At 39.7% G+C, this 24325-nt stretch overlaps 1 protein-coding gene across 2 annotated transcripts in view; it reads left to right on the forward strand.

Moving 5' to 3' along the window:
• Window positions 1–23273, forward strand: part of ZBTB49 (zinc finger and BTB domain containing 49) — a 26240-nt gene extending 2967 nt beyond the window's left edge. The window contains exons 2-8 of one of the 2 annotated variants that reach the window (XM_077815853.1): window positions 200–372; window positions 4212–5317; window positions 12170–12216; window positions 17954–18027; window positions 19006–19088; window positions 19179–19340; window positions 21684–23273. In XM_077815853.1, the coding sequence (XP_077671979.1) occupies window positions 200–372; window positions 4212–5317; window positions 12170–12216; window positions 17954–18027; window positions 19006–19088; window positions 19179–19340; window positions 21684–22357 (2319 nt within the window). In that variant the 3' untranslated portion in view covers window positions 22358–23273. The remainder of the gene's footprint in view (window positions 1–199; window positions 373–4211; window positions 5318–12169; window positions 12217–17953; window positions 18028–19005; window positions 19089–19178; window positions 19341–21683) is intronic. The other variant, XM_077815854.1, reaches the window with a different exon arrangement.
• The last annotated feature ends 1052 nt before the right edge of the window (window positions 23274–24325 follow it).

Here is a 24325-nt window from a genome sequence, read left to right on the forward strand (position 1 = left end):
TTAGTCTCTAAGGTGCCACAAGGAGTCCTTTTCTTTTTGCAAATATTATTAGACATTTGCATTAGCTCTGTTACCCTTGCGAGGTAGGGAAAATAGTAGTAATACATTAATTTTTAATGTCATTTTAAATTTGTTCTGCAAATACAATATTTAATTTAAAACTTAATCCCAAGAGTATTTTTATCTTATTGTATTGTAGGTAATCAACTGGTATTCTAGCATGGACACTGTTGCTAGTCATAGTTGTCATCTTCTCCAGCAGCTACATGAACAACGCATTCAAGGCCTTCTCTGTGACTGCATGTTGGTAGTAAAAGGCGTCTGCTTCAAAGCACATAAAAATGTATTAGCTGCTTTCAGTCAGTATTTCAGGTATGTAGTGGGAATATATTTTTATTGAATTAACAGGATACTGTATAACTGATGTCTTAATCTCTGAGGAGAGAACTTTTATGCTAGTTACAAAGTAGTGATGCCTAATCACAGGCTGGAATTAAAAATTATGGTGACCTTGGATTACTTGTCCAGAGATAATCTGTATCTCACATTTGGTCTAATTAGAAAATATGGTCTGCCTAATTTATTTTGTAATTGTACATATTTGGCCAGTAAGCTCTTTGAGATCTCTCTTCATTATATACTTACAGTGCCAAGCATAGTGGGGCCCCAGTCTCTGGTTAGAGGCTCTTGCCAATACTGCAGTACAAATAAATAGTACAGTAACTCCTCACTTAACATTGTCCCGTTGTTACGTTGCTGATCAATTAGGGAACATGCTTGTTTAAAGTTGTGCAATGCTCCCTTGTAACCTTGTTTGGCAGCTGCCTGCTTTGTCCACTGCTTGCAGGATTCTCTAGAAGAGCAACCCCTCCTCGTGGGGATTAGAACCGGGGGGGCTTGCAGCCCCCCCACCCTCCCCAGCAGCTCCCCTAAATTCCCTGTAAGGTATGTGGCTCAGCAGCTGCCCAGCAGCAGTTCAGGTGGTCCTCCCCCCACTGCCATGCTGCTCCTGACCTGCCCTCTGCCTTGGAGCTGCTCCTGGGAGCTTGTTGAGGGAGGGTGGGAGAGGGGTGCTGATGTCAGGATGTTCCCCTGTTCTGCCCCCTCCCCGCTCCGTACCCCCTCTCCACAAAGTGGAGGAGGGGACAGTCACAGGGCTTGGGGACAGAACTGGGGGAGCTTGCAGGAAGCTGTTGCTTCCGGTCTGAACTGGCTGATCTACTTAAAAGGGCAACATACTCAGCGTATTTAAAGGGACAATGCATGTCTCTCTTTCTCTCACTCATGCACGCACCCCCAAGCACTTTGGAAAGTCAGCGCCCATGCAGCCGTGCATGTGCTGTCAGGAGGAGGGAGTGATGCGCTCCACCTGGATAGCGTGGGTTCATCATCATGTTCAGTTTTTGCAGGGAAGTGTTTGCAGCTACTGCCCTGCATCTATTGTGTTTCCTCCCTCCTGCCTCAGTCCATGCTGCCTTGTAGAGTGTGAGGCTACATTAATAACAGCATATTGACCCTTGAGGGCTCAGCCAAGTGCTAGTTCATCATTTAGCAGAAAGGCATTCCCTGGGAAATATTCCAACTTCTTACTGTACCACCTCAGCCAAGCTTTACAATCATTCATTGCTATGTACAATATTAAACTGTTTGTTTAAAATGGTTTAAAACTTATACTGTATATGCATATAATATCTTTTGTCTGGGGAAAAAATGTCCCTGAAACCTAACCCCACCATTTACATTAATTCTTATGGGGAAATTTGATTCGCTTAACGTTGTTTCGCATAAAGTCTCATTTTTCAGAAACATAACTACAACGTTAAGTGAGGAGTTACTGTAATAGTAATGCATGCTCTTTCATAAGAATGGCCATACTGGGTCAGACCAAAGGTCCATCTAGCCCAGTATCCTGTCTTCCAACAGTGGCCAATGCCAGGTGCCCCCGAGGGAATGAACAGGTAATCATCAAGTGGTCCATTCCTTGTTGCTCATTCCCAGCTTCTGGCAAACAGAGGCTAGGGACACATCCCTGCCAATCCTGGCTAATAGCTATTGATGGACCTATCCTCCATGAGTTTATCTATTTCTTTTTTGAACACTGTTAGAGTCTTGGCCTTCACAGCATCCTCTGGCAAAGATTTCCACAGGTTGATTGTGCGTTGTGTGGAGAAATATTTCCTTTTGTTTGTTTTAAACCTGCTGCCTATTAATTTCATTTGGTGACCCCTAGTTCTTGTGTTATGAGAAGGAGTGAATAATGCTTCCTTATTTACTTTCTCCCCACCGGTCATGATTTTATAGGCCTCTATCATATCCCCCCTTCATCATCTCTTTTCCAAGCTGAAAAGTCCCAGTCTTATTAATCTCTCCCCATATGGAAGCTATTCCGTACTCCTAATCATTTGTGTTGCTCTTTTCCATTCCATTGTATCTTTTTTGAGATGGGGCGACCACATCTGCAGGCAGTATTCAAGATGTGGGCATACCATGGATTTATATAGAGGCAATATATTTTCTGTCTTATTCTCTATCCCTTTCTTAATGATTCCCAACATTCTGTTCGCTTTTTGACTGCCACTGCACATTGAGTGGATGTTTTCAGAGAACTATCCACAGTGACTCCCAAGATCTCTTTCTTGAATGGTAACAGCTAATTTAGACCTTCAAAAGTGCAGTATGGGATTGCAGTATGGTGAGCAGAGCCAGGTGAGAGATTTAGTGTGTCAGACAACCAGATCATCCCCTTTTGCTGCTTGGTGCTTAAAAGGAAACTGAGCTGGAGGACAATTTTCTTTTTTTAGCCTTTCCGAATCTGTACCTGGAACAGAGTCACGCACTGAAATTTCTTGATGTGCTAATCAATGCATCTGAAACTTTTTAAAGTGTGTCAGTAGCCCTTGCAGCAAGCAGCATCTAATATTCACTTGTCTTGGGATGCTGGGCAACAAAATTTTCCTTGCCTGTCAATGAATCGTCTGGTATGGTTTTGGGGGTTTTTTTACCCTGTTTCTTCTCTCACCATCTCTAAAGCTTGTGATACCAATAATACATATATAAAAACAATAACTGGGAGAAGGTAGTTTATAGTGACTTTATGAGGGGAAGGAAAGTTGACATTCAGATGCTTCTCCACCTGTTATAGTGTCATGAGCACTGTCAATAATAAACTGTAACTTTGTAAAAATAAACTTTGACTCATGCCCAAAGAGTTTTGGCCATCAAGTCTGAATTTAAGGGAGTTAGGTGCCCAACTCCCATTGAATTTCAATGGGCATTGGGTGCCCAATTAATTTAGGGTCCTTTCAACATCGTAGCACAAATAAAATAAAAACAGAATTACAGTAGGCTTCGGTAGTATGCATATAAAGTGATTTTATTCTATGGATATGGCCACAGCTTGAAAATTTTACCAGCCACTTAAACCTACTTGTTAGGCAGAGCTCTAAGAAGGATGAGCCCCAGTGAGGTTCACTAGCAGATCCTGAAGGAAAGGCTTAGTTGCTGGAAGGGGGAGCACATTGATTTTCCGAACTGTGGGGTTCCATCTTTATTTTCATTTTGATTAGATAAATGTAGAGCTTCCTTTCTTGCTCCCCATTCTATTTGCCAGGAGGGAAGGGGAAGGCCACTTCTCAATCTATCCACTTCTGCACAAACAGTCCACTAACATCAACATTAAGGTTGATATTTAAAGCACATAAGATATTACAAGTGTAGGGTGAGATTTTCAAAAGCACTCAACAGTGGCATAGCTGCTCCTGTTGAAGTCAACAGTAAAACTACCATTTGCTTCAAAGGGAGCAGAGTTAGGCTAATTACAAGCAGTTTCAAAAGTCTTATCAGTAAGTACCAGAGCAACTGTCTCTTAGCCGCATGTTGCATATTGAGTTATTGATTCACATTGTGTTAGGATCGCTGTTCCCTCTAAGCTGTGCGCGTGTGCACATGCACACAGATCCTAAACGCGCACACGGCAAAATACTGCGCACACAAAAATTTGCACAGAAGCACAATTTGCACAGAAGAAATTTTTTGCGCGCACATCCTGTGAAAAATTTGCACAGAAGAAATTTTTTGCGCACACGGCCTGTCAAAAATTAGAGGGAACATTGGTTAGGATATTGTGTTTGATAGATATTTTATAAAAAAGCTCTTCAAACTAGCAGTGTATGTGCTTGTATATTATAAAGGGTTATGCTTTATTTCATCAGGACCATATTTCAGAATTCTCCAGGCCAGAAGAATGATGTCTTTCACTTGGACATTAAAAACGTAGGTGGCATAGGCCAGATCTTGGACTTCATGTACACTTCGCACCTTGATCTTAGCCAGGACAATGTACAAGCTATGTTGGATATTGCACAATGTCTGCAAGTGCAAAATGTGCTGAACATTTGCCACACTTTTTTAAAATCCTCCACAGCTGTAGAGCCTCCTGCCAGCATGCCTTGCAATAGTGTGTTCTCCTTGCAAAGTACTTTGGCTACAGAGACTAACTGTGTGAATGAAAGTTATGGTACTAACTTACTGCATGAATGCTCATCAGATGCACAAGCGAGTAAAATGTTGGATGACCACCATTCCCATGGATCACAATCTATTAATCTTCATACTTCCTCAGGTGATGTACAGAAACAGACACAGGACTCCCTAGATGGTAATTGCACAGAGCTTCCATTTAAACAGCCAAATTACTATTATAAACTGCGCAACTTTTATAGCAAGCAGTTCTACAAGCAGAATGCATGTTCCAACCATGAGAGAATAACAGAACAATCCTTTGCTTTCAATACATCTACTGAACTAAGTACAGTAGAGAGCAATTCTTGTACTGTCAATCAATCTGAATGTATTTTAGAATCCTCTGACCACTTACCCTCCAACTTTCTGGTTCAATCCTTGAATGAATCTGCTCCAGACCAAGATTTGGAAAGCACGTCTTTGCAGCCTACCAAACAGATGCGGTTAAAAAAGGCAATACACCTTAAAAAACTGAATTTTCTAAGGTCACAGAAGTCTGCAGAACAATTGTCTGAACCTAAGAGAGATGACAACAGTATAACAAGGGTAATTGAATGTGTAAATGAAAGTACCATGGATATGACAAATATTAATGCTGTTGAAGAAAAAGAAACTGAAGATCTTGTGAGTTCAGAGAGTTTTGAACAAACTGTTGAAATGGAAAGACCTCAAGGTCCTTCAGAACAAGATGAGCAATCACAGATTCTTCAGTCACAGAGGCAATATACTTGTGAATTATGTGGAAAGGCTTTTAAACATCCAAGCAATTTGGAGCTCCATAAAAGGTCTCATACAGGTACAGTTATTTTACTGCTTGCAGACCAAATATTTAATAACGAGATAAAAAGGAAAATGACATCCAAACCTCCTCCTGGTTCAAAGACGGTTGTTTCATAGGGATTCACTTTCAAAAATGTACTTTCTATGGGAAGCGATGTAGGGAAAAAGACAGTTACAGGAATATATTAAGTTAATAGAGAAAAGCATTCTAGATTCAATTTATTCTCCATTCTCTCAACTAAATTTTCTAAGGTTTTCTTCAAAAGCACACTTTGTAATATATGTAAAATATATGTAAAATGTAAACGTCATATTTTTTCTCACATTTAAAGGAGACACCTTTTGCGCTCTATACCCAGAGTGTATAACTTCCCCAAAGCATAGATGTATGGAGAAAAGTCAGTACAAATGGATGTGGGTGAGGGAAACCTTGTAGTTAAAGAATCTGTAAATTCCAGCAGACGTACCTTTATTTGTAGTATTTCACACTGAATTGAGACCATTGTAAATCATATGGCGTAGGAACTTTTCCTCTCTTTTGCACAGTGCCAAACACACTGTGGTAGATAGTTACAGTGTTTATCGAGATTTTTAGTGGATACTATGGTCCTAGTGGACATATGTACTTTGTAAAGAAAATGAGGGAGTTTGAACAATTTGACTGTACACTTCTAATATCCATTCAGATAACTTCATTTTAAAATCGAGCACAGAGTGATTTCTAAAAACAGAAAACACAGCTTAGTATTTTTTGTCACAGTGAAAAATAAACCCACTCTAACTTTTTAGCTCATCACTCTGAATGTTTAATGTCCCCAACAAATAAATTTGTAGAACTACAGTAAATTTATTCAAAAAACCTTTTATAAAACTTTAGCTTACCTCAGTGGTCTCCAATCTTTTTACTCCAAAGATCACTTTTTGAATTTAAGGGCAATCCAGGATCTGCCCCCCCCTTCCCTGAAGCCCCGCTCCACTCACTCCATCCCCCTCTCTCCTGTTGCTCGCTCTCCTCCACCCTCACTCACTTTCACTGGGCAGGGGTTTGGGCTCTGGGCTGGGGCCGAGGGGCTCGCAGCGTGGGAGGGGGCTCTGGACTGAGCCTGGGGCAGGGGATGCAAGCTCTGGGAGGGAGTTTGGGTGCAGGAGGGGGCTCTGGGCTGGGGCAGAGTGTTGGGGTGCAGGAGGTGGTATGGGGTGCTGGTTCTGGGAGGGGGCTCAGGGATAGGGTATAGGGCGCTGGCCTCGGAAGGGGGGGCACTTATCTCGGGCGGCTCCCAGTTGGTGGCACAGTGGGGCTAAGGCAGGCTCCCTACCTGCCCCAGTCCCACTCAGGCACATCGGCACCTCCTCCCCATCATGAGCCAAGCCACACCCACACGCACCCCCCCGCCAGCCAGTAGTGCACCACGTAGCCATGTCGCTCCCAGAAGGGGCCAACGTGCCTCTGCGGCCCCTGGGAGAGCACGTGGCTCCGCGTGCTGCCCCTCTTTGCAGGCGCTGCCCCTCTCTGCAGGCGCCGCCCCTGAAGCTCCCATTGGCCACAGCTCCCCGTTCTTAGCCAATGGGAGCTGCGGGGGCGGTGCTTGCAGGCAGGAGCAGTGTGGAGCCCGCTCCCCCACCCCCCGCTGCAGGGGCATGGATTGACCAGTCAATCGCTATTGATCAGTTGGTGACCACTGGCTTAGCTATTCAAGCAATACCATTAATTTCCATCATTTACCACGGTGTCTTTCGTGGGGACTCAGCTAACGGATGTTTTCTGCCCCTCCTTTTCCTTTATATTCCAATAGCCAATGACATAATTTACAAATGCATAAGGGTTCATCTCGCCAAATAAATATCATCTGACAAGTGAATGTGCATTTTCTGCGCAAAAGTCAAAGAAAATGTGGCCCTTGTTTTAGCATGCATTCATTTTTTTTATAAATCATAGTCTTTAGTAATGGGAATTTAGATTTCCATAAATTGTTAGATTGCACAGAATTTGAACTTTCTCCATCATAGGGTCTACTTCAAAAGGTCTCATTCAGTTTTTGTGAGGTTTTCCGGTTGTTCATGTTACAACTCTCACTCACATGAGTATTTTTTTAAAATGGTGTTGCCCAAACACTAGATTTTAATTCTTTATAGGTTTCTCTGGGCAGAAAAAATATATGGCATACCAATCTACTAAACCACTTTAAATTGTTTGTGGAAAAGTGTATATTGTAAATTCAGCATTTCATGAAATATACTATTATTTATTCAGCGAGACCTATGTTCTTTATAGAGCAAACAAAACATGATCTCTGGTTGACATCTTACAATTTCATTTTAGACACAGTGCAGTGAGGAACACTGAACAGGGGGAGGTCCAAGGAAGACAGGGTTGCAATAATAAATTTACATGGTTATTTACATTCATTGCGTGTAATCTTTATGGTATTACTGTACCACTCCTGTTTGAAATCCATGTATTCACACACAATCCAACTGCAGTCAAGCTAGTCTATACTGTTTTTAACTGCAGTTTCAGCTGCACACATATTCAGCTTAACTATATAAAATGTAACAAGACTGATCCCATTTGGTTTTCTGTTCTGTCCTGTACGCTGCTAATTCACGTGCGGGAGTTGAAGTTGTGTACAGGAATTCCATGTTGTTTTCAGAAACCTTGTTCCTCCAACTCTTGTTTTTCAAAATAACCCGAGAAATGAATAGAACACCAGATAGCAGAATTCTGCTTATGCTTCCATGTGACATTCGTCTAGAGATTGTTGTATTTTCGTAGTCAATTCAAATAGCTACTGGCAGGCTACTGGGTGGGATGGCATCGTCTGACTTCTGCAGCATTCTCCTGTTATGTAGTTTTAAAAAGAGGGAGGGGAGGTGGGAAGTACATCATGTAATTCTTCAGTGCTCTGCCCCATTTAACTGTCAGTGGGGTGCTGGGAATGGGATACAGCCGCACAGGAATAGGAAATTGAGACAGACAAAGCAAGGACATGTGGGTGGCTAAAGCAGTAGGAGGTATACTAAACAGAAAGGCAAAGGAAGAGGACACACACCAGGGTGTAAAGGGAAGAGAATTTGATACTGTCTGTTTGCTTACCCTATTAAGTATCTTCCTATGTCATGTATATTCTATGACTCAATCTATTTAATGGTGTGAATTCTGTTGAACATACTACACCTGTGCGCCATGTAATGGGTTGCTTCCTATTTGTTTGTGTGTACAGCTCAGGGCATTAGGTGTTGGTACATTAATCTACAAATCCCTCTATAGTCTGGGTATCTAGGGAGAGAGGTAGTTTCTTAGTGCCCTCTTGACAACCAAGGTCAGATACAACAGCTCTGCTAACAATCAGTGTAGCTTTTTGGGTGTTAGAAGCAGGGTATTCAAAATGATAGGAAGATTTTCTTGTACTTAACTGGACATCAATTCCCTTGACACGACCAGTCTGTGAGCCACGGAAACAATCTCTTCAGGGTTCTCCCAGCCTTGTAGGTTTACGATAGGTGCATCCCAATCCCCAAATCCCCTTGAAGCATTCCCCTGCAATATCCAGCCCTTAACCATTTGACACTCTCAGAAATTACAAGGTAAGCTACCTCCTAAGGAACGTGCTGCCCTTTTAACTTCCTCTGTGAAGGATGAAAAAGGTCCTTTTGCCTTCTATATCCCCAATATTCATTGTTTTATCCCCGGAGTCAGGATGACCTTTGTGGTTTATTCCCTGATGCACTGGCTCCATGTTGCATTCACATCCATGATGTTGTATGCAGATGGGCTTCCATTGTGTTGACATACAATACTTATTTTACATGTGAACCAAGACAAATGATTGAATATACATCCTTTGTCTGGTCAAAATCTGCTTGTCAACCCTGCTTTGACTCAGACTTTAAAATATATTTTCTTGTGTATATACACACAGCTCCTTAAATGTCATCCATACATACATCTCTCAATCATTATGAAGATCAGTATGACATAAGCTTTTATTAGATACCTCCCTGGACGCTCTTTGGATAAATACTATGAAATCAATTTGTTGGGTGTAGTGAGTTTGTTAGGCCTGTCCTGGGTTATTGTTACAGAACAGTGAATGAACCCTTTGCCAGTTGCCATTGACGGGTTCTCAGGGTCACAGACGGTATGACTGATGTTCTGCAAAATTAGGGAAGTGATAGACAAGGATAACAGACTATTTTTCCACTTCAGTGATGGTTCAGAAACCAGGTATAGGGTGAAAGTTTCAAAAGTCCCTTAGTCCTTTGACTTTCAATGAGTCTTTGGTTCCCTGGTACCAAAGGGCTAGACCTTTAAAGGTGTGTAGGTACTTAGTGGGATTTTCAGAAGTGCCAAGATGACTAACGCCCATTGAAATTCCTGGAAGTCAAGTTCCTGGGCACTTCTGAAAATTCCAGAAAGGGCGAGATTCACAAAGGGACCTGGGTGACTAACGGCCACTTTAGTTGCTTGAATCCCAGAATCAGGCCTCACTGGGACTCTCAAACTTCTGCCCAGTTGCCATCTAAACCTGAGGTACCTAAACTCGCTCAGTGCCTAATTTTTTTTATTAAAAGTTTCATAGGCACCTGTGTTTCTGCTTCTGAGCATGTGCGCTACTGCCTCACTCCAGGCATTTGGATGCCTGAGCCATGGGCTAGTCTCAAACCAGAGGAAAATAGGCATTCTTCTCCTGGATTTGTCTGCAGAGCCCAATCTGGTAAAAGTGCTCAGAACTCACCTACTAGATCGGGACACCATAGGTGAGCTTACACAAAACAGCCGTGGGTGGAGGGAGGACCTCCCTCATAAATTTTAGGGTATTCACTGGGGTGTCAGAGACCCCTGGTTCAAGTCCCCCCCTCGACCTGAGGGGAGAATGAATTTGAATGGGGATCTGTTACTTCTCAGGGCTATGAAAGATGTGTGGCTCCCTTAATCTCTCCTGCTGAAACTGTTCCATTGTGTAAAAATAAATTTTAAAAAGTCATTGGTGCAGAGGGATTGGATCCTGGGTCTCAGAGGTGAATGCTATAACCACTAGGATACACAGTCATATTCTCTCTCCCTCCTATTTTCCCCCTTTTCCATCAGTGATGCTTTCATTATTTATCCACAATGGAACAGCTTCAGCAGTTGAGACTGAAGGGGCCGTACATCAGAATATCCTATAGCCCAGTGGTTAGGGCACTGACCTGAAAGGAGACAGAACTCTGTTCAAATCCCTTCTCCTCCTCAGGTGGAGGAGGGGACTTGAAGCAGGCTCTCCTATATCCCAGATGAGTACTCTATCCACTGAGCTAAAAATAATGAGGGATGTAGTCCTCCCCTCTCTGGGCTTCTTCCTAAAATAGCATAGGTACCTAATCTCAAGAGAGGGTTTGCAGCTGAGAATCCCAAGCAAAGGGAAGAGCTTCCCAGCAGCCCAGTCTTAAGTGCCTGTTTTTGTGAGATTGGCAGGGTTTAGCAAACACTCCTCTTGCCTTCTCCCACTGGCTTGCTTGGGGGAGGAGCTGCCCCACGCTGCCTAGCATGCTGCTTATTGTGAATCCCATTCTGAGGCATCTATCCCCATTCATTGTATAGGGAGCCTAGTCACCTAACCCAGGCTTTGTGGATCACAGTGATTTTCTAGGCACCTAAAAAGCCTAGCCCTAAATGCCTAAGTGCATCTCTAGGCAGCTAAATATCTTTAATAATCTGGCCCTAGTCACTTTGAAAATGGGATTTAGGCTCCTAAATCACAGATGCAGTCGTGAAAACTACCCATTATCTAAAATTAGGAAACCCTTTAAAACGGAGAACTGTGGCAGAACTATTTAGTGACTAAATGTCCTTATAGAAGTTTTTAAGGTCAGGCTTTTCAAAGCCTTGGCTGGGATGATTTAGTTGGGGATTGGTCCTGCTTTGAGCAGGGGACTGGATTAGGTGACCTCCTGAGGTCCCTTCCAACCCTGATATTCTATGAGTCTATTCTGTGATTCTATGGAATAGGTGGAAAAGAGAATACACTGATTCAAACTGATAACTAGGTTTCTGGACTAGAAAACTGAAGAATCTGGCTAAATATCAGTGTTATGGGATTACATTTCAAAAAGTACAGTGTATTGGACTGATTTCCCTATTTGTCAAGCTTCTTACACAAAATAATTTTGAGAGAGACTGAAATATCAGTTTATACCTGGTTGAGAAACATCAAAGCTCTTTATTGACCAAAATGCTCAAGTCAGTTGTCGGATCCTATTATAAAGGACAACTAAGTGTGAAGGGTTAGAGGGCAAAAGTAAAGGCAGTTAAATACAGTTTATTTTTAGTGAGAAGTCACTGGCTCTGGATTGCTTCCAGGGTCTCTGACCAATTGGAGCTGATTTGTCAAGTGTACAGAATCTTGCAAAGGGAGAGTACAAGACCTCACACACACTTGATTTCTCTGTGAATGATTAACTTTAGTCTGTAGGTCAGGGGTGTGTGTGTGTGTGTGTGTGTGTGTGTGTGTAAAACTGATGTGATCCTTTTAATTTTGTCTTAATTTGACAGTTACCACATTTCCTTCAAGCATTTATAATTCTCATTCTCACCCCTATGCTGCAAGGAAGAAAGTATAAATGTTAAGAACGTTTCTAATCATGTCCATTTTTTACTGGTTATTTGTTTGTGAAATATAAATTATATTTCAAAGAGATTCTCCTTTAAGAGGTAAATGACAGAAACACAATACCTATTTAATTTTCTCTTTAAATTACTTCGGTAAGTGTCCTTTTGGCTTTAAGTTGTATCTAAATTATATCTTTTAGAGGGAAGTATACCAATTTAAAGCATTTGTATTCTGTTGAAACTATTAGATATGCTATGTTCTGTCTTTTCTCCTTTTAGGTGAGAAACCTTTTGAATGTAGCATTTGTGGGAAACACTTCTCACAGGTGGGAATATTTTATTTTATGATACTTACAGTTAAACTAAATGCATCCATGTTTTGATTCTAAAAGTAAACTTAGTTCTGTTTGCAGTGATATAAATGACATGGCTTTGTCCAATGTTACAATCCTAAATTTAGGATTTAGCCACCTTTGGTGGCTTTTGAAAATACAAATTACAGTTTTCTAGGTTTCTTTAAGATGTTTTCTGCCTTTTTACTTTTATGTAGCAGTTCTATCACCTCTCCCTCAATCTGTCTTTAATTTTCATGCTTTTTTCTCAGCGGTTGGGTGCTTAGTTATGTAGATTTTTTAAAAAAAGTCCTCTGCATATTTAAAATCTAGAGTACATTCACTGCCAAATTATAACAATGTGGGGCCTAAAATATATATGTACCTCATCTAGAAATACAATTTGAGTGGTGTTTATAGGAACTGTGGAGTCAGTCTTGCATACTATTATTTTTACATACTCTAAAGCAATGGTTCTCAACCTGTTTACCATCATGGGTCGCATATGTGGCCCATAATCTGTTATGTGGGCCGCATCCAATACTACCTGTTTGGGCCTGAGATTGTCAAATGGGGTGCAGCTCTGTGCTGACTGGGCCACACGTTGAGAACCACTGCTCTAAAGCAAATACCTCTTAGTCAGATATATAATTTGTTGCAAACCCTATAGTCTTCCTATACACCAAATGTAGCAAATACAGACTTCTCCAGAGGTCCAGATACGAAACATTGAGTAGCTGATAATTGCATAAATACAATCAGACTAATTTCTTTTTAACTGAAATTCAAATGGTTCCAAAGCCTGACACAATAATCCAGTTTAAGTTTACTTAGGAAATAAAAGTCAGATTTTTTCCCTCCTGGTATTCTGGCCTTGAATTTTATCTGCGCCTCAACTTGACTTCCAATATTTAAATTGCAAAGTTGCAGGTACTGTTAAATTCACTTGTATTTGCACATATCAGGCACCTAACTACTTGACTTACAGGTACAATCAGGGAGGCTGTTAAAAAGGATACAGTTTGTTTTGTCCCTAAAACTGCATCAGCAATACTGGAGACCACTTCTGAAAATTTAGGACTCCACCTTTTCATTGTAATTTATTATCTGTACTCACTGTCTTACTCTATTCCATATTTTATTTGGTCATAAGATACCCTGTATTTATATCAGAATACTTACACTTTACAAGAGGGGGATGAGCAGGAGGTGGGAGAGAGAAACAGTCAAGTGCATGTTTTATACTGGGATAGATTTAATAACTGAAGTGTGAGGTCCGGCCCTACATTCAGTGTTCAGTTGTGCTTGTCCAGTCATTTTGGACAGCTTTGAGTGCATATTAGCCATAGAAAAAACATTTTTTTTTTTTTGGTTGAAGACTGAAATTCTAAGTATCAGAAGGGGTATAACCATTAAAAGCAGCTTTTCAAAATTGTTGTGAAGATATACCAGCCTAGCTGCAAGAACGTATTGCTGCCCTTCATGTTGATGAGGATAAGAAAAAATGGTTGGTTTATTTGACCATAAAACATTTCTTGCTTCAGGCAAGTGGAGTAGCATTTTGCAAGGCTAGTTTAAGTTATTGAAGGGGGATTTGTGGGAGGGGAGAGGAAACAGTAAATAAAGTATGTATCACAGCTATGACAAACTTAAAACATTTTTCATGGAACAGACTTTGTTTTTAATGAATTCTTTTAATTTTCCATCTGTTGACAAAAGTTACTGCAAACTGTGATTTCTCATTTTAACTACTCTTAAACAGTTTTTCTCTCCTATCTTAATCTCCTGAAGGTGCTGATAGACTAATTATAATACAGGGTATGCATGTTTGCAAAATATAACGTCCACAATGCAATCCAAGTGCTACAACTAGTTTCCTGTTCATAAAGTGGAATTTACCTCCCTCCCTCCCTATTCTTTCCTTATGTTAACATCTCAAAAATGTGTTGTGACTTACAAAAGCAGTGGTTAAAATTCTGTTGTTCTTGGCTTAATGTACTGATGAATATTAGCAAATGAAGGGTGAAATAGTGAAATTCCAGGTATCAGTCTTCTTATCATATCTCTCTCCTCTCTCCATTCTGCAAATACAATACCATAACCACATGTTGTAAGACTCCACCTACCAAGAAGTAAGGTGCAAAGAAAATTTACTTCTGCCTTTATAATGACTAGTTCCTCCCACTTTCCTCTGTTTTCTTTGTTGTCACAGCCTATACGTATGAAGTATGAGAACAGCACTGTTCTCTCTAGCCTTCATCTGCTGTGCTTTTGGGCCCAGTCTTACATCGGTCCAGTTCATGGACTCCTATTGACGTCTATGGCAGTTCCAAGTGCATAGCAGATGCTGGATCAGTATTGTTTTTTGTACTTAGAAATAAATGGAAGATTAAAATAGTAAAAATTGAGATTGGATATAGGAAGAAGATGAGCAAAAGGAACCTACTTTACACTAACCTTGACTTTTGGAGAGAAGAAAGGGCCCTTTGCCTCCCAGCATATGTCTTCCCCTCACTATCAGTATACCAGCTGCTTTTCTGCATGATTTTTTGCCAAACCTCTTCTCTGCAATCAAGGATAACATTGCAGGTCTCTTCTGTACCTTTCTCGGCAGAGTCTCTTTCAGGACATTTTGTGTGAGTGTCTGCTCCCTAAGACATGCCACCTGAGCCTGAGATTGTTTTGGTCACAAAGATTTGTAAAAAGAAAAGGAGTACTTGTGGCACCTTTAGAGACTAACCAGTTTATTTGAGCATGAGCTTTCGTGAGCTACAGCTCACTTCATTCTGAAAGATTTGTAAAAGGATCATATCAACTGTCCTTTTCTTCTTCTGAGTTAATGTGTGGAATGCAACCAGGATCAGTCAGGCTCAGAAATCCCATCCCATTATCTTTAATATCTCTTCCTTTCACTGAAATGCCCAGTCTCCGCCTATCCCTCATCTTCCTAGCCAGTCAGTCTTATTCCTTTGCAGAGTTAAAGCCCAGGGATCAGGCCAAAGGACAATGATATACAGTAGAACCTCAGAGTTATGAACACCTCAGAAATGGAGGTTGTTCGTAACTCTGAAGTGTTCATAACTCTGAACAAAACGTTATGGTTCTTTCAAAAGTTTACAACTGAATATTCACTTAATACAGTTTTGAAACTTTGCTATGCAGAAGAAAAATGCTGCTTTTAACCATCTTAATTTAAATGAAACAAGCACAGAAACAGTTTCCTTACCTTGTCAAATCTTCTTTTTTTTTTAAAACTTTCCCATTATTTTTTTAGTAGTTTACATTTAACACAGTACTGTACTGTATTTGCTCTTCTATTTTTCTTTTTTGTTTTGGTCTCTGCTGCTGCCTGATTGTGTACTTCTGGTTCCAAATGAAGTGTGTAGTTGACCGCTCTGTTCATAACTCTGGTGTTCTACTGTACTTCTGTCCTCCTCCTCCAGTCTTCACGTTACCCCTGTAACAAAGGTATCAGAATTTGTAATAATAAGTTCATTGACCTGGCATCCTTAGGGGATGGGTCAAGGATTATGGATTTATTTGCATAGGGAAATTAACCAGAATAGCTATTCCGCAATAGCTCCCCGTGGATACTTTTATTCTAAAATAAGAATGTCCAAATGGGAAACTATTCCAGAATATCTATTGCGCTTTAAATTCACACTCTACCTTAATCTGAAATGACTTTCAAGTGCAGACAATCCCTATGTTCCTGTTTGTTCTGTGGTACAACGGAAACAGAGGTTCTGCCGTTTCTGTGATGTGTGTACTTCAAGCTTCCCAAGTTGTGCCTCTGCATGGAGAATCTCCCTTCTCCCAAACCCCAGTTCTACATGGTCAGGTTATACAAAGGAGAGGTTATCTTAGTCGAGATGCCCATTGTTCTCAGAGCTCCAGAGATCTGCTCATAGACTCTGTGAGTCTCCAGAACATCTGTCCTAGTTCCCTTTCCTGTTATAGATTTCAGCCTTCTGACTCTTTGACTGAGAGCATAAGGGTCAATCTGATTTCTTTCTGAAAGACTTTGAAATGGTTAAAAGCAAGCTGTTTCAAGGTGCAATCCATGGTCATTTTTCATTTGTATGGGTTCTTTGCAATCAGTTTAATCTTTTCTTTGTTGTTTAATCCCCTGATAGTTCCTTTCACCACCTTACGTTATATCCATAAACTTTGGTTGTCAAGAGTTAATATCATTGCCTATGAGGATTTCAAGGAGAGAGAGAGTCAGGAGTGTGTGCCTTGAGGTCAGTTTCTCTGATCTTTCCTTATCTCGGGAGGTTACTGAATAAAGGTCATTATCCAGAATCTCTGTACACTTAATAAGAGAGATGTATCTTACATTTCCTACTCGAGCTGTATTTAAATAAAGCCAAATCAGTTGCTTTCCTTAACAGTTCTAGAATTGCAAAAAGGCTGCCAAGTGTTAACAAGGGAGCTTGGGCTCAAGTAAAACATTCCTGGACAATGTTTGGGGTTCCTCCCTCCAACATGTCTATGTCTTGCATATACAGTTGAAGTCTCAGTTGATTACCTATTCAGAGCCATCTCTGATCTTCACTACTAAGGCTGTGTCTACACTATAGCTACAGTGACACAGCTATGGCCCTGCAGGTTTGGTGCTGTAGCATTGCAGTATAGACACTTGCTCCAGCACATAAGGGGTTTTTCTGTTGCTGTAGTTAATCTATCCCTCCAAAAAGTCTTCCCTCGACCTAATGGTTCTACACCAGGACTTAGGTCAGCTTAACTATGCTGTGAATTTTTCCCACCCTGGGCGATGTAGTTAGGTTGACCTAAGTTTTAGGTTTAGCCTAGGCCAAAGAGTTATTAGGAAGAAGTGTGCTTCATGCTTTTGGGTTTCTTATCTGCCTTGCTTGATATGCCAACATGACTTTTGCAGGACAGGGAAGATGGAAGATGTACAAGGAAAAATTACTTACCAGTAATTTGTTTTGTTCATAATCTTCTCTTCTTCCTTATCCTACTTTCTTCTTTTGTTGGGGGTAAATATTTGTGGCTTTTCATAGAATCATAGAATACCAGGGTTGGAAGGGACCTCAGGAGGTCATCTAGTCCAACCCCCTGCTCAGAGCAGGACCAATCCCCAATTTTTGCCCTGATCTCAAATGGCCCCCTCAAGGATTGAACTCACAATCCTGGAATTAGCAGGCCAGTGCTCAAACCACTGAGCTATCCCTCCCCCCCAGACTGGAGTACATTATATATAGATAATAACTGACCATTTTTCTTTGCCTCCTGGTAGGTGAAGTCATACATCATGATGTAGTGGTGTTTTATTTGTAGGATAGGGAAGAGAAGGAGACTAAGACAAATCTAATTACTGGTAAGTAATCATCTCCCCATGACTGTAATCCTGGTTGTTGTTCTAGGTTTTCACACTTAACAGGATCAGTCTTTCAGATGTAGCTTGTTTCCAAATTGTTTGAATCTGGGCTTCAGTTTTCTTTTTTTTAATTTGCTCTTTTTTCTGTTTCCCAATTTGCTGTTGTCAATTTATAGCTGCATAGATAGATAGCTGGCTATTAGTAGACAACAGTATTTCTTGATCAAACAGCATAATTCTTCATTCTCCAAATGGTGCATAACCTTGACCGTTTTAAAATTAGGAACTGAAAGCCAGCTTCTGGATTCTGTTCTTTACACCTCTTCATCTACAGACACCAACTAGCTAGTTCTGGCCTCTTTAAACCGTTTATTCCCATCTTTTCAGGCAGGTAACCTTCAGACTCATTTACGTCGGCACTCTGGTGAAAAACCATATATTTGTGAAATCTGTGGGAAAAGGTTAGTACAGTTGTTAATCTCCTATACAGTTAGTATGTCAGTGTTTTAAGATTGTATTAATAAAACATTTTCTTAACCCTTATAACAACTCAGAGGCCAAGGTTTAGGTAACAGGAGTAGACTGTGTTGATTTATACCACCATAGGCTTCTATTGTCTATTTGCCCATCACTCTTTGTGCACTTCTGCCTTTATTGGATACTGGTAAATGACAAGAGATTAACATTAGGAATTGCTTCTTAAAAGCAAGTACAGAATGATGGGTTAAATTACTTTACGCAAATATATTTTTAGTGCTGTATCCCATAAATCAGCACATCTGGTGAGTCTATATGGTCTTCTTTGGATTTCTGTTCATTGGCAACTTTTTAATTAACTAAAAATATCCAATGTCTAATTAAACTATTTAACTTAACAGAACTTTTGGAAATGTTGAGTCAAAGTATGCACAGTTCTGTGCTTTTCCTTTAAAGCTATACATTGTCGTGATTTAGACTCAGAATGATTAGGGTTTTGTTAAATTTTACAAAAGCTATGGTCAATAGATAGGTCTTCATTATTTTTATTTGAGTTTTTTAAATATTTCCTTGAAGTCTTTATAACACAAATATTGCTGCATTCAGCACATGACAGAAAATACACAAACTTGTAACTGGCTTGTCTATTTTTGTTCAAACTGGGCAAAATACAAAAATTAAAGAAATAGTATTAATGGCAAAAAATAAATTTGATTGTTAAAATAGATGTTTGAAATTTAAGGCATTATGTTTGTTTAAAAAATATTTTGAACCTGACAATGTCCCCTTAATAGCATCTAGTGTTAGGAGTTTTTAATATTTCAGACTACAGTCCTCTAAGCATTCTAGAATTTGCTAGGCTGATGAAGCATTCATAACAGCTGCTCCCCATATGATACACAGCTATGGAAGGTAGTAGGTATGTAGAAACACTTTAACTGAGTTTCCAAATTCTGTTCTAGGTTTGCTGCTTCTGGTGATGTACAGCGTCACATTATTATTCATTCTGGAGAAAAACCTCATCTGTGTGATATCTGTGGCAGAGGTATGCTAGAATTAATTTTTTCTGTCTTTAGGGTTTATGATTGAAATGTGAGTAGTCGTCTTAATCTTAGTGTCTGTTACATTCTTCCAGGGTTTAGTAACTTTAGTAACTTAAAGGAACACAAAAAGACCCATACAGCAGATAAAGTATTCACCTGCGATGAGTGTGGAAAGTCATTTAACATGCAACGGAAGTTAGTAAAGCACAGAATTAGGCACACAGGAGAAAGACCATACAGCTGTTCAGCATGTGGTAAGTAAGGTTTACAATACATACATATTTATTTTTAAAAGCTAGTGGAAATTCACCTTATTCACTGATGACTTGGAAATAGACAAAGTAAAACTGGATTGAAATACCCTTTCCTGGATCTCTTCTATTTGGCATAGCAGATGGTTAAAATCGTTTTCAGCTTGGTTTTATTACTTGTTTACACCATCTCATACATAGGACTTTAACATTATTGATGGTACAAATGTTACTTTTTCAACAAAGTGCCCTGTTGTTATCACCTATGCGGTAGTTATTTTTTCTTTAAGCCTAAAACAGTGCTAGGCTGAGCACAAATGAGATCACAAGTGAATTTTGAATGGAGAATACAGAAAGGAATCTGGAAGAGTGAATGTTGTTTAAAGTGGTGAATCTTCTTTCTGGACCCTATAGTCTGGTTTTCAACAGCAATACTGATCATAGCTGTTTCAGAGCTTTGATTTACTTTCTGCTTATCACCAGGACATGCTTAGCCTCCCTCCAAAAGAAGTATGTTGAAATAGCAGCCTTAGTGCTTTTGTCCTACACATTTGGTTGCAACATTCAAATGAGATCTCACTGAATCCTAGTGAAAGCTGGAAGCAACCTTTAGTCCTTCACTTTAATTTGTAAAGGGAAGGCTCTTTTGAATTATAAAGCATAACTGGGTCATAGCTGAGAATATTAGTTCTCAAATTGTATCAGATGGATCCCACTTCCTGGTGGTCTGCAAAGCTGCTGTCTTTGATAGCGATTCATCTTTGCTTGTGAGTTTACAGAGGTTTTATTGATCATCTAATATCTCACACCCCACGCACCTTTCAGCATCCTGCAATGGTATTTAATTATCTGCCTGTGACTATTGTTGCTTTTGGTGTAAGTTCAGTCATGTTCAAAAAACACCAATATTGGAGAGGGATAGCAAATACACAGGATAAAAACACCTAACTAGAGTATGTCTTGGCATGGGGGTCTTGAGGCAACAAGGTGAGTCTTAACTAATGTAAAGCCTTTCACCCAGTCAGAGGAAACAAACAGCAGATACAAATTAGAGTAAGCGTAAGCAAGCATTTTCTCCCATCACATTAAAATAGGCTTACTTTAAACTTTAATATTGTTCTGATTAGTTTTTCTTATAGCGAGTTCATCTGGTTTCCACAGAGAAGGTGTGAAATCTAGACTGAGCGCAAAAATGACCCACAAGAGGATCCATCTCTTAAGAAATAGTCCACCATATGCAAAAATTCAACACCTACTGACCCAGTGATAGTGCAGCATAATTGGCTATGCAGAAAAGCCTGGGCTTTGTAAAATTAGAGATTAATATAAACAGGTGTATGCAAAAGTTTAATGGCAAAAAAATAAGAATATATTTAAATGAATGGCTAGTAGATCAATTGCAATTTCCTAAGCTTTCAAATAACACATTTTTATTTTCATGGTACCTGTCCACATAAAGTACAGCATTAAAACAATCATTAATATGGACAAAACTATATAAAGTCAAATTATACTATTTTGAAGAATGTAAAATCTCAGAATCACTGTGTATAATTAAGGTAGCAATTTTAGAAATTAGAAACATCCTTTTCTCCTGGTGCACTATGACATTGGTATCTTTGTCCAATTTCAGTCACTTACTATATTGCTGTCTATAATTTTATAAGAGTTATTTTACCTCTGGCTTCTGTTTATTTTGAAAATATGTAAATATTGCATGTTAAGAAGTTGATAGTTTTTCATGGTACCTGAATGCTCCTAGCAATAATAAAATTGCAACAGTGAAAATTATTCTATAGCCAAAATGGGTTTTATGTTTACATTATCAATGCAGCTAAGTTTTTATAACAGTACCCATCCCTGTAGTATCTGACCAATAGTACCTCTGTACTGAGGGAATTATTGTAAGGTGTATTTGAGGTAGTGCAGTTCTTTTATGAAAAATGTATTTTGAAATGTCATCAACATGCCATGTTCCTCAGACTGCTACTGTAGGGATCAAAGGGATTCAGTTCAGCAAAGACAGAGACAAACTGAGAAAAGCGGTTGCTACTAATGCTTGTCACAGCATTCCAGTGCTAGAGGGGATTTCTGAGACTATAGACTGTAAACGGAAGGATATGGAAATACAGGAGAGCAAGTCGGGTCAAGAAGAAGAAAAGTACAAATAATTGAGTTTTAAAAATAGAAGGAACAAGTCTGAGACTGTTGTAGACAGAGAACATGACACAATAGGAATTGACATGTAGTTTTAACTCAAACTCTTGATATTCCCTCTAATCAAACATGTTCATGGCACTCACATTGAGAGGAACAAAATCTAAAAGTATTACTTCTGTCTCTCAGGAAAGTGTTTTGCAGGGTCTGGTGACCTACGCAGACATGTGCGGACTCATACAGGAGAAAAGCCCTATACCTGCGAGACCTGTAACAAATGCTTCACTCGTTCTGCTGTTCTGCGGCGGCACAAGAAAATGCACTGCAAGTCCAGTGATGAGGGATCAAATACTCTAGAGGAATTTACTCAGGCAATTGAAACTTCTGATCTTGAGAAATCTCAGGGTTCCGACTCATTTGCCCAAGAAATGTCTGTTACTTTGTTACCAGTATCTGTTAAATTTCCTGTTCGTCCAGCTGGAAATTCAGCTAATGAATTTGATAGTTCTGCAGGATCTTATTGCAAGTTGCGGTCAATGATTCAACACCAGGAGTCTACAATCCAGCAGAAACTGAGTCTGGATCCTGCTGAACTCCCAAAACCTCAGACACAACAAACTCCTCAGCCACCTTTCACTTACACAGAGGTAGATGTATCATCTGCAGAAGAACCCCTACAGTCCGATAATATTTCTATGATTCGTTCATCAATGACAACCCTGGATGGTCATTGTGGTGACCCACTGGGCAATCGTGCATCTTCTGCTGCATATAGGAGTAATGAGGGACCATTCTTTTCCAGTATGACCCTGTGGGGCTTAGCTATGAAGACCTTGCAGAATGAAAGCGAGTTGGATCAATGAGGGTTCATGTTACCGATTCACAACCTTTTAGGGGAATTGTTTTAATTTACCAGACTAAGACCACATATTCCAGCTAGTGTTCACTTCCTCCCATTTGATTGTGCATGCTCTATCCTTCAATGGAACTTGAGTTGTTCCAAGGCCCAGTTTCATTATTAAAGTGCACAAAGGTGAATAGAGAGTGTGTAAGCGAAATCAGTACTTAGGGTAAGGTGTGGGAAAAGAATAGTGTTCCAGTCACAAAAAGCTGAAGTACCAATAATGGAATGCTTATCAGTAAGATCATTGGTTTACATGACTTCATATATTTAAGTAATGTGACATATTAAAACTGATTGTCAAATACTGTACAATATTTGTCAATAGTGCAAAGTAATTGTATATCTAGAAACTTTATTTTTACAATAAAAGCCTTTTGTCGTATTTTATAAACTATTTTGCACAGAAGTTTTATCTGTAGAATGTAGAACACAGTAAAGAAATGATAATTTAATTTGAATAAAGGGAAGTTATTTTATGTAACATCTTAATTGTTCAGTGTGTTGCACTTTTCTGAATTAGTAAAGATGCAATGAAAATTGTTGGTAGCTATTTCAACAGTATAATTCCATTTATTCCAGGTGGCTCTCACACTGTTGCTATTAAGACAAGCAGAGCTGCACTACAGTTCATGGTCAGTGCACCAACAAACTGTCATATTTGTTGGTAAATTAATGGAAAATGTTGGCAAATTATTGGGATTAATGGACTCAAAGGAGGTTGTCCAGAGGCCTTAGTGTTCGGCTGATGGTTTTCATTTTCAGTATCTCTTTGGTCCTGCCTCACAGACTGGGTTGCTGCCGTCAAACAAGTGTTACAGGCCAAGCAAGTTTACAAACCATTTAAGTGTGTTTTCAGGCTTTGTGCCAAAACGTCTTTACAGATATTAAAGTCTTTGAAATTTAAATGACTCCCACTAATCTTGTTTCTTTTGAAGTTTTTTTGGTGTCTGGAGACTCTTATAACCTAGAGGGCATACTGTTGGCCTCTTTATAAGGAGCTTCTGGATTTGTGCACGGGAAGATAACTCTCTGCACTGATGTGCCCTAGCCAATGTGATAACCTTGCTTCTTGTTAGGCTTTGGTACCTCACTTGTGTTGAAAATATTTAGATATTTCCATTTAAGACTGCATCATTTTGACACAGTGTCATGTGTCAAACCAGAAAAAAACTCCTGAAACAACAACTGATTGCATGAAAGTTAAGACCAAAAGACCTAGTTAGTAGTCCGAGGAGTTGCTGACAGTGTTCTATGGCAGTGAAGGAGATCTGTATGTTCTCATCAGGAAATGATGACATTGCCATTCCTATTTGAAAAAAGCATGGCTTTATATGCAGCTAGGAAACCCACCTGTGGTCTAGGTACCAGTTTATCCAATGTCTTTATTTTATACCAGAAAAAACATAATTAGAAGGTTTCAGCTTCCCTGTTTTATTTTCAGCTTCATCTTTGATAATGTGGGCCTGTTGGAAGTAGAAAAATGCTATCACCATACAAGAATAGGATGTGTCCATTAGCTATTGTTTCAGACTCTCTGGAAACTCAGGCAGAATCTCTGCATCTGTTTCACTCCATGTTATGACAACTTTTTTTCACAACTATAACATCATTTGTTTTACACAGAAGCTAAGACACTTGAAAACAGTTTAGAGATTTGATATAATCCCTTAGACGGGAGTCCACACATGCTTAGGGAAACACTGTGACCTCTTGCCAGCAGGTGCAGACTGGAAGAAAAAACAAAAGCTTCTAACTGGTAGGCCACAGTGGTTTCTGTTTGGAGAAGATGGGAAAGAATTTCTGCTGTCTGTTTTGAACCTTTTCTTGTAGCTTTTTCCTTTCTCTCTCTCTCTCTCTCTCCGTGTTTTCTTTTCCCCCTACTATTATTTTTTGGATTGCTTTTTGGTCAACACTAAAGGCCTTTGTG

The sequence above is a fragment of the Eretmochelys imbricata genome, chromosome 4 (assembly GCF_965152235.1).
Source record: "Eretmochelys imbricata isolate rEreImb1 chromosome 4, rEreImb1.hap1, whole genome shotgun sequence".
NCBI classification, from domain to species: Eukaryota; Metazoa; Chordata; order Testudines; family Cheloniidae; genus Eretmochelys; species Eretmochelys imbricata.